This window comes from Chiloscyllium plagiosum, chromosome 29 (genome assembly GCF_004010195.1).
Source record: "Chiloscyllium plagiosum isolate BGI_BamShark_2017 chromosome 29, ASM401019v2, whole genome shotgun sequence".
NCBI classification, from domain to species: domain Eukaryota; kingdom Metazoa; phylum Chordata; class Chondrichthyes; order Orectolobiformes; family Hemiscylliidae; genus Chiloscyllium; species Chiloscyllium plagiosum.
Genome location: NC_057738.1, coordinates 34,460,810 through 34,471,832, shown reverse-complemented (window position 1 = coordinate 34,471,832; position 11,023 = coordinate 34,460,810). Strand labels below are relative to the sequence as shown.

General features: G+C 42.3%; 1 protein-coding gene across 1 annotated transcript in view; it reads right to left on the bottom strand.

The window, feature by feature from the left end:
- Positions 1-5,629: 5,629 nt before the first annotated feature.
- fars2 (phenylalanyl-tRNA synthetase 2, mitochondrial) overlaps positions 5,630-11,023 on the bottom strand; it is a 496,334-nt gene continuing 490,940 nt past the window's right edge. Inside the window, exon 8 of the mRNA XM_043719495.1 lies at positions 5,630-6,012. Within this exon, the coding sequence (XP_043575430.1) occupies positions 5,919-6,012 (94 nt within the window). The 3' untranslated portion in view covers positions 5,630-5,918. The remainder of the gene's footprint in view (positions 6,013-11,023) is intronic.

The window sequence follows — 11,023 nt, the reverse complement described above, 5'->3', positions numbered from 1 at the left end:
TGGAGGTGTGGTGGACAGCGAAGAAGGTTACCTCAGATTACAATAGGATCTTGATCAGATGGGCCAATGGGCTGAGAAATGGCAGATGGAGTTTAATTCAAATAAATGCGAGGTGCTGCATTTAGGGAAAGCAAATCTTAGCAGGACTTATACACTTAATGGTAAGGCCCTAGGGAGTGTTGCTGAACAAAGAGATCTTGGAGTGCAGGTTCATAGCTCCTTGAAAGTGGAGTCGCAAGTAGATAGGATAGTGAAGAAGGCATATGGTATGCTTTCCTTATTGGTCAGAGTATTGAGTACAGGAGATGGGAGGTCATGTTGCGGCTGTACAGGATATTGGTTTGGCCACTGTTGGAGTATTGTGTGCAATTCTGGTCTCCTTCCTTTCGGAAAGATGTTGTGAAACTTGAAAGAGTTCAGAAAAGATTTACAAGGATGTTGCTAGAATTGGAGGATTTGAGCTATCGGGAGAGGCTGAACAGGCTGGGGTTGTTTTCCCTGGAGCGTCGGAGGCTGAGGGGTGACCTCATAGAGGTTTGCAAAATTATGAGGAGCATGGATAGGATAAATTGACAAAATCTTTTCCCTGGGGTCGGGGAGTCCAGAAGTAGAGGGCATAGGTTTAGGGTGAGAGGGGAAAGATATAAAATAAACCTAAGGGGCAATGTTTTCACACAGAGGGTGGTACGTGTATGGAAGTGTGGAGGCTGGTACAATTGCAACAGTTAAAAGGCATTTGGATGGGTATATGAATAGGAAGGGTTTGGAGGGATATGGGCCGGGTGCTGGCAGGTGGGACTAGATTGGGATGTCTGGTCAGCATGGACGGGTTGGACCGAAGGATTTGTTTCCATGCTGCACATCTCTATGTCTCTATGACTCTAACTGGATCCCAGCGAGAGTCAGCATCTTCAGGAACTGTATCTGAGTGAGAGTCAGTCCCTTCAGGAACATTTTCCCAGGTTTCTGATGAAGGGCTCCAGCCCAAAACATCGATTTTCTTGCTTCTCAGATATTGGAACTTTTACCTGTTTACCGATTGCTTCTGTGTATTTTTTAAATTTATCTGTGGGAATGCATAATCAACATCTCCAATTGTCCTTGAGAAAACAATGGTGAGCCACCTGCTTGAACTGCTGGAGCCGACATGGTGCAGGGGCACTCCCACTGCAGTTGGGAGGGAATTCCTGGATTTTGACTCAGCAACTACAAACGAAGGGCAACTTCTTTCCAAATCAGATGGTATGCGGCTCGGAGGAGAAGTTCCAGGTATTTTGTGGTATTTTGCTGCATCTGCTACCCTTGTCCTATCCTGTGATGGATGTGATGGGTTTGAAAAGTGCAGTCAATGAAGCCTCGTTGCAGATAATACGCTGTCACTGCACAACCAGTGGGTGGAAAGGATGTTTAAAATGGTGCATGGGGTTCTGATCAAGCGAGACGCTTTGTCCTGGATGATGTGTACTCCTTGAATGATTTTGGAGCTGCATCCATTCAGGCAAGTGGGGAGCATTCCATCACAATCCCCTGGCTTGTGCCTTGCAGATGGTGGACAGCCTTTGGGGAGCCAGGAGGTAAGTTACTTGCAGCAGAATGCCCAGCCTCTGACCTGGTCTTCTTTCCACAGTGTCTGAGCTTTTCATGTCATTAACCCATGTGAGAGTGGGTTCCACTTTCCTTTTTATCATTCTTTGGGTAAAGACATTCTCTTTATTCGTTTTATTGGTGACTTCCTTACATTTAAGAGCCATGATTGAGACTTGCTCACACCCCTTTCTACCTCCCCTTTATTCAAGCAGGTGCAGGCTCATACGAAAAACACTGGAATTTGACCTCAGGACCCTGTGCTTTGTATTTTACAACTGAAGCTGGTGATTTCACAATACAGTTTAAACATATATTGTACTTAGTTTTGTTACGCAATGACTTGTTTGTAACTCTGGAATAAGCTGTGATTAGTTACAGTGATATTAATTTTCAGCACATTTATCAACAGGTTTTAAGACCTGCATGTGGTTTGTTGATTAATCGTAATTCCCAGCTATGGAATGGCTTCTTAGTCCATGTGCTACATCCAGGTGTGCGCTGTGAATTGGGTGAGGCAATAGGGATGGGCAATGAATGCTGGCCAGCCAGCAATGCTCTTGTCCCAAAAGTGAATAAATAAAATAATTTTAATGGGCTCTATTAGATCATTTCTAAGATTTCTCATTTCTGGAGAAGAAGCCCCACTTTGTATTTCCTTAGAATTAAAGCCCCAAAGATCTGTCATCATCTTTGTAAAGACTTTAGTTTTGCATCTTCTTTTGGCTCTCCATTCATTGGTAATGTTAGAGCTGTTTGCTGTGCTTTAAGTATGGTAGACTTTATGTACTTCTGAGCCAACGACACAATAAATAAATCTGTTCCCAATCCTCTGGTTTGACAAAACTCAAACAGAAGAAATCAATGAACAGAAAATATAATATCAAATCAGACTTGAGTTGCTGGCCTTTTGAGAGGTCAGAGTGTATGTGTGTGGCCATGGGGCTGCAGTTTGGATATTAGATTACTTACAGTGTGGAAACAGGCCCTTCGGCCCAACAAGTCCACACTGACCCTCCGAAGAGCAACCCACCCAGACCCATTCCCCTACATTTACCCCTTCACCTAACACTACAGGCAATTTAGCATGGCCAATTCACCTGACCTGCACATTTTTGGACTGTGGGAGGAAACCGGAGCACCCGGAGGAAACCCACGCAGACACGGGGAGAATGTGCAAACTTCCACACAGACAGTGGCCTGAGGTGGGAATTGAACCCGGGTCTCTGGCGCTGTGAGGCATCAGTGCTAACCATTGTGCCACCTTGCTGCCCATCTTTTGCTTATGCCTCTGAGTTTATGCACTGTGTCAGAGGTTAAACATGCCTTCCTGGAATGGAAGGAAATCTTGAAAGTCTCTGCAGTCTGCCATGTATCACATAACAGTGACTGAAGAGTGGCGCCAGTGTTGGCATGTATGCAAGTTCATCGGGATGTAAGAGGTACTGGCATAAAGTATACATGGAAACTGTTTCCATTGGCTGGAAAGTCAGTGACCAAAGGAGACAAATCAAAGACAATTGGAAAAGGAATACATTGTTAACCGTTAAGAGCCGGAATGTACCAAGGATGATGGAAGCAGATTTATTGGGAATTTCTAAAAGGAAATTAGCTAAATATTTGAAAAAAAAATTCAAGTCTATATGGAAATGCAGGGAGATTAACTAATTGGATGAACTGGCATCAGCTCAGTGGGCTCCCTTAACACCTAAAATACGCAGAAGTGATGGAAACGATAGATGTAGGAGTTATAAAAGGAGGTCACACAGAGAGAGAAAATAAAAAGAACAGACTTCCAGGATCCAGCATAGTTTGGCAAAGGAAAGCTGTACAAATCACCGCAATTTATTTGTAAATTAAATCCTGATTTAATTCGATCCTTAAATCTAATTATTGTACAATAACATCCATCTGTTCATGCTCTTCCAACTATTCCCAAACATTGGATATTGTGACTTTGCTTATTGAAAGACACAAAAAATGATTATACATGCAAGTCACCTCTCCATTTATCCACAACTATAATTAGGGCTACACTGTCTTTTAAAGATCTGGTTAGAGTCTAAATGAGCACAAGCCAAGTTCTTTAATTGAAAACGAACAAAAAAGCAAGAGCACAAATCATTGTTTTTAAAAGGTATTGGTTTTCCAATAAATAGATTCTGAAAAGCCACAGAATTTCTTTTTACAAGTAAGACAAAATAAATTCCAACTTTAATTTTAAATAGGTCGAAACAAGAAAGTCCTTAAAATACACAATAGTTTCATTAGCATCGGTGAAGAGGAAACTCAAGGTTCTGTGAGAAGAGGTTTAGAGAGACAGGAGAAGAGATTAAGAGAGATGGGAAAGGAATCAAGAGGAGACATAGGCTATTGAGCAAGAAAGTGAAGAGGAAGCTATCCACAACAGAGAATTAATTAGAAGTGGGGAGTGACTGCAGGCCGGAGGACACAATTGGGAAAAGAAAAGTGATCTGGAGCAAGGGTGAAGAGATGTTTGGAAATAAGTGATGAGAGAGGAGAAATTATTGACAGAAGGGATGTGAATGGGAGATAGTTGAGCAGACACCAGAGATGGTTTTTGCCACCGGTATCGCAGTCAGTAAGAGCACTCCTGTTCCTTCCAGCTCCAGATTCAGGCACACATTATTTTGCAAATGAACTTGCTGTTTCAGCCTTTAGTGACAAAATTAAAACTGTATACAGACCACATTTTCCTGTATGTGCAAGGTCTAATGCTCAGAGCTGCCCAATTTTGAAAAGAGGGCTTTCAACATGCATAAAGTCCCATATCGCTACATGCAAATGATCCAATGCCGGTTTCAGACATCGGCGCTGAATGCTTGTTTTTCCAATATGGCAGCTGGTCCTGCCTTCTGCCAATAACAGGCATGTCTGTCCCAGCATGTTGGATGCAGAGGTAACCATTTTGTGCCTGAAAACCACGACTTATTGTATCAAATTTCTAAACCAAGATCTTTATTCAGAACCTTAATCTGTCTTTTCTCTTTAAAGATGCTGGCTACCTATACAGTGTATTTCTTACTATTTTTTATATTACATTCATTATTTTAAACAAGACTATAAAGAGATATTTTATATTTAAAACTGGTAGATTTGCTATTTTTAGCAAATGTTTTCAAATTAACAATTGCCATTTAGTCTTAGCTTCATTATGAAGATTAAATTTAAATTATTTATCATCATCTGCTTCTATATTACTTTTTAATGAAGACCAAAATAAACAGCATTTTAGGAGAAAAAAAAATGCACAGCTTCAGTTGCAAATTACCCAAGAGGAAAATTTACTTGCTGGAGAAAACGTTATAAACTGTGTTGAAATAAGTGGCAGAAGATATATGCTACACTTATCCTATTGTGAAATCACATTTTTTTTCCTTTCAATACATCCTCCCTTGGAGGTACCCATTCTAACAATAAAATTAATCACTGTGACAAAATCAATATTTTAATTCTTTTCCAAGCATCCCAACTTCCAGCGTTTGCACCCTCCTTGCGAGTTCAAGCCAAGGAAGGAAGGCAAGGTGGATGTGGAAGATGTGGCCAACTCTGGAGTGTCCTGGGACATTTCTGGAGGGACCTGTGCATTGTTCCTTCACTGGTTGGTTGCCTACAGGTACTGCCCTGTAGGCAGTAGGGGTTTCTGGAGTCTGGAGTCAGAAAGGGGTTTCTGGAGTCAGGTTAAAGGTCCTTTGACCTCCCCAACAACCCTCCCCCGTCCCCACCCCCTCCCCACCCCACACCATGGTTGCCTTGCTGAGTACCAACAGCTAGAATGATGGACTGCAGATCTGTGCATGTATTCAGCAAACTCTGAGAGTGCTGGGCCTGGCTCTTCATGACAACCACTGATCTTTCCATGGAGGCAGCCAGATACTCAAATGCTTGTCACAGGAATTAGCAAACAGGTATTGGTGGAATCCTCCAACCGTCAAGTCAGTTGACCCAGCACCACTGCCTCACAGCACCAGGACCCAGGTTCGATTCCAAACTCAGGTGACTGTCTGTGTAGAGTTTGCTCTGGATTCTCCCATGGTCTAAAGATGTGCAGTTAGGTGGATTGGCTGTGCTCATGCTCCTGAGTCTGCTTGTGCAGTTCCATGAAGTTTACTGTATTGCCGCACCACAGGGTCCTCTCCTGCCTGGTGCTGAACCGTCCTCAGAGTGCCAGCGAACTGGGCATTTCTTCCTCAACCAGCTGTGAAAGCATGGCAGTGATATGTCAACCTGCAGGTTCTCCCGATTCAAATCTGGGCACAGTAGTCACCGAGGTGTCATATCCGAGCTGGTGGAGAGTTTGGGAGGCAGCCCTGTCAGTGCCTCCTGTAGGTGATCAGTGATTGCTTCCTCGGAACTGAAGGAGGGCTGTTCCGTTGACTGCGGAGACCACGCAGATTTTCTTGGTACCTGCAGAACACAAAACAGAAAACACGTTGGGAGGAAAGAGTGGAGGATCAAGCATAGAGCATGGAAATAGACCTTTTGGTCCAACCAGTCCATGCCAAACTAAACTAGTCCCACTTGCCTGCGCTTGGCTCACATCCCTCCAAACCTTTCTTATTCACGTACGTATCTAAATGTCTTTTAAACGTAACTGTACCTGCGTCCACCACTTCTTCTGGAGGTTCATTCCCCACATGAACCACTGTTGGTGTAAAAACATTACCCCTCGTGTTTCTTAAATCTTTAATCCTCTCACCCGAAAAATATGCCCCCTAGTCTTGAAATCCCCGCCCTAGGGAAAGAAAACCACCTTATTTATACGCCTAATGATTTTATAAACCTCTATAACGTCACCTCTAACCTCTTACGCTCCAGTGAAAAAGTCCCAGCCTATCCAGCTTCTCCTTATAATTCAAACCCTCCACTCCTGGCAACACCCTGCTGAATCCCCTCTAGCTTAATAATATGCTTCCCATAACAGGGTGACCAGAACTGAACACAATACTCCAGAAGAGGCCTCAATGGATAACGTATTTTACTCGATTGCTCAGATATGGAGGTTTCAGTATCATTATAGTTGCAGTCAATTGTCATTGGCCGGGGAAGTATAAAGCAGTGCGGGCAGTTGCGGTGGTGGGGGGTGGGGGGGAAGCGGAACACAATTTCAAAGTAAGACAGAAAAGACTGAGAGCTGAGATGAGGAGAAGTTTTTGTTTAATCAGATGGTTACTGAGCTTTAGAATTCTCAACACCACAGCTGTGAGAGCTGCATGGTGGCTCAGTGGTTAGCACCACTGCCTCACAGCACTGGGACCCAGGTTTGATTCCAGCCTTGGGTGACCGTCTGTGTGGAGTTTGCTCTGGATTCTCCCACGGTCTAAAGATGTGCAGATTAGGTGAATTGGCTGTGCTAAATTGCCCATGGTGTCCAGGGATATGCGGATTAGCCATGGGAAATGCAGTGATAGGATGGGGAAGGGGGTGAGTCTGCGTGGGCTTCTCTTCAGAGAGTAGGTGTGGGCTTGTTGAGCTGAATGGCTTGTTTCCACACTGTAAGGATTCTATATTTAAAAATTCTATTAGTCTTTGGGCATGTTTAAAGGCAGAGATTGACAGATTTCCAAATACCAGGGACCTAAAATGATATGGAGATATCATAAAGTAAAAGACATTGAAATAAACGACCAGCCATGGTTGTCCTCAATGTTGGAGCAAACTCAACAGGCTGCATGTTCTACTCCTGTTCACACATTTCTATTCCAAGAGAATTAGAAGCAGTGAAGTCTTGCTTCCACTATTTTGAAGTTTGGTCAGACCAAACTTGATCACTGCACTCAGTTTTGGTCCTCTTCCCTTAGGAAGGATATTAGTGGTGCAGAGGGAATGCAACGAAGATTTATCAGACTTGTTCTCATAAATGGCAAGACTGTCCTTTAAAGAGAGATCAGAGGAACTTGGCTTAAATTCTCAAGAGATTCAACAAACGAGAGGTGATCTTTTCGGAACTTACAAAACAGACAGGATAGATACAGGTGAGATGTTTCCACTGGCTGGTGAATCTTAAAACTAGGAACATAATTTCAAAATAAAGGGGCAAGTCACTTAAGACGAAGATGAGGAAATATGTTTTACTCAGAGTCATGGAGTCATAGGGATGTACAGCACGGAAACAGACCCTTCGGTCCAACTCGTCCATGCCAACCAGATATCCTAAATTAACCTAGTTCCATTTGCCAGCACTTGGCCCATATCCCTCTAAACCCTTCCTATTCATATAATCATTCAGATACCTTTAAAATGTTGCAATTGTACTAGCCTCCGCCACTTCCTCTGGCAGCTCATTCCATACACGCATCGCTGTCAGTGTGAAAACGTTGCTCCTTAGGTCCCTTTTCAATCTTTCCCCACTCACTCTAAACCTATGCCCTCTAGTTTTGGACTCCCCCACCCCAGGGAAAAGACCTTGTCTATTTACCCTTTCCATGCTCCTCATGATTTTATCAGCCTCTAAAAGGTCACCCCTCAGCCTCCCACGCACCAAGGAAAACAGCCCCAGCCTATCCAGAGTCGTTGGGATTCTAGATTTGAGGAGATGTGAAAGTTCAGTCTTATGCTTAAGTAGAGATGGACAGGTTTCTAAATACTAATGATGTAGAAGGCTAGAGGCATATGTGGAATAAAGACATTGAAATGGATGCTCAGCCATGATCGTTTCAGTATTGGAGGAGACTTGATGGCTGACTGACCAACTCCTGCTCCTATGTTGCCAGCCCTATATTTTTTTTAATACTACCTGTATCAGTATGAAGTTAAAAAAAATCCTAAAGTTGTGACATATTTAAATCGTCAGACCTTTAAAATTTTTAAAATGTTGCCTGTCTGTGTCAAAGATATTAAAAATCTCAAACTATGAAGTTACATAATGTCCAGTTCTTTAAAAATTAAGAAATAAGCTGCTTGTGTCATTTGAGATTTGAAAAAGAAATCCATTCTGGCAATTGCAATAGCTGGTAACATTTCCTAAAGACATATCATTATGTCATTAAGAATGCTTGGCTGGTCTCCACAGATATTAATAATCTCAAATGGGACAGGGGGAGCATGTTTTCAAACCTTGTAGTTTAATTGACAATTTTGAGAAGTTGTTAAACATTATTTGTCTTTGATTCAGAGTTATGAATACAAGTTTGTTTGCTTTTACAAGCCATTAAGCACTTGAGCAGATTTATAAGTTTGTAATGTACTGTCATGAATGAACATGTTTTTCTAATTTGGGAGTCATGTTCAGTATAACATCGTGGCCCATTCCTGTGCTGCATTGTTCTATGTTCTATCTTCTAAAAATATAATGGATGGCTGCACTAGATATCTCACTATTTATTTCATCCCAAAATTGCTCCTGAGGGTTGTCTATGGTGCATACTGGGTAAGTTGGCATTGAATGTCGGGAACATACATGTTAAATGAAAGAAGGAATGGAAGGAGATGTCTTGATTGGGATTGGCATTAAGTTGGCTCAGGGCAGGGATGTGACACAAGGAGCAGTTGGGTGATGGTGTTGATGAATGAGTTTCAGAGAGAATTGGGGCAAAATCCTGAAGAAATTATGTGGGCTTTCTAATTAGCCCACATTGGTAATGCTGCAGCTGTCTATGATCTTCACCCAGGATGGACCCAACTCCAATCCACAACTGTGTCTCTGCCCAAAGTGAAAGTTGGACCCATTGGGCCTGAGGTGAAATGACCTCCATATTAATACACCAGTAAATTACTGAATGGCTGAAATTGGAAGGAATGGTAATAATAGCAATAACCTGAGAGCAAAGGATGTCCATTAAGGGATTTGTTACATAATACATGTATGCCCCTGAATGTTTTACACTGCAGACTCGTCAACTTTAAAGGAAAGTAACTGCTACATTTTTAGAGTAGGATAAAGTAAAAGAGAAATTCTTGAAATTAATAATTTGCTTGTTCTCAGTAAAATCCTTTCTTCTCCACCATAATATCCCACATTGAAACAAATCAATGATTGCTGGTCAGCATTAATCAATTAATCATGCCATGAAGGAAAAAAACGTTAATTGTGGAGTAGCAAGGCAGCCTTGTGGCATTGCTCTGTGACATTCAAATGGATTTGGCATCCCTTGTACAATGCATCATCTGCTCGAAGATAAATCAACCTGTTTGCTTGGAAAGTAATCTGAATGGCAGCAAGTCAGTGCCAGGGTTAACTCCGAAGACTGAAATTCAATGAAAGCTCTATTTTTGTTAAAAGAAATCTTCTTTGCCTCACAAAGTCCTATATTGAAAAGCAATAGAACACATTAGATGAGAGCAAGTAAAGTGAAGAACAGCACTGGAATATTCTGTTTCCATGGCAACAAGTTTTAGTGTCTGCTTCGTGTAATTAATGGATGGTTGTGCTGCTTTGGTTTTCTAGAACTGTTACTTCTCCCTTACTGCACTGCAGTGCACCATATCATTTCCCCATTCATAAATATTTCATACCCACTGCCTGCTGCATTTCATCATAGCTGATAACAGTTAGGTTAATCCTATCATTACTGAATTAATTCAGTTGCAAAGGAATAGCAAGCCTCTCTCCCTATCCCCATGTACAAGAACCTGCTGGGAGGCTTAATTGTCCTAGCTGAACTGCAGGACACCTTAGGGACATCGTTCAGCTGATACATGCATGGGAGACCTTTCCCCACCACAGAAAGTACAAAGGTTACATATTTTGAATAGATTTTACTCTTAACAATTTATAAGATAAAATGCTGTCTGCAGGGAATGGCTGGTACACATATAGGAATTTTTTTGCTTTGAAAGGGTTAATAGATACAGGAGTATTTGGTGATTCTTGGCTTGCTATTTTACTGAAGTATTTTACAGGTTGATTGGAAAATAATGGAACCCATTGTGTGATTTCAAGACAGGAAACTAATCGAGCAGTTTGGGTGATGTTGCAGAACACTGTAAGTCAAGTTGTTTGTAAGTGTTATCTGAACTCCTGTAATGAGGACACAGTTCTGCAAGCAGAATTTCATCTGTTGTCAAATAGTTTATGCCAGCAATGATTGTCGATACCAAATATAAACACGATGCAATATGATAGCAGAAAAATGCACATCGATTGTGTTTCAGTTGGCAGCCAGGAAACAGGCCATTGGGTCCATACTGACCCTCCAAAGAGCATCCCACCTAATCACCCCGCATTGCTCATGGCTAACCCACCTAGCCTGCCCTTCCCCTGGACACTATGGGTAATTTCAACGAGGTAAAAACAATGACTGCATATGCTGAAAACCAGATTCTGGATCAGTGGTGCTGGAAGAGCACAGCAATTCAGACGAGCAGCAAAATCGACGTTTCGGGCAAAAGCCCTTCATCAGGAATAAAGGCAGAGAGCCTGAAGCGTGGAGAGATAAGCTCAAGGGGGGGGGGGGTGGGGAGAAAGTAGCATAGAGTA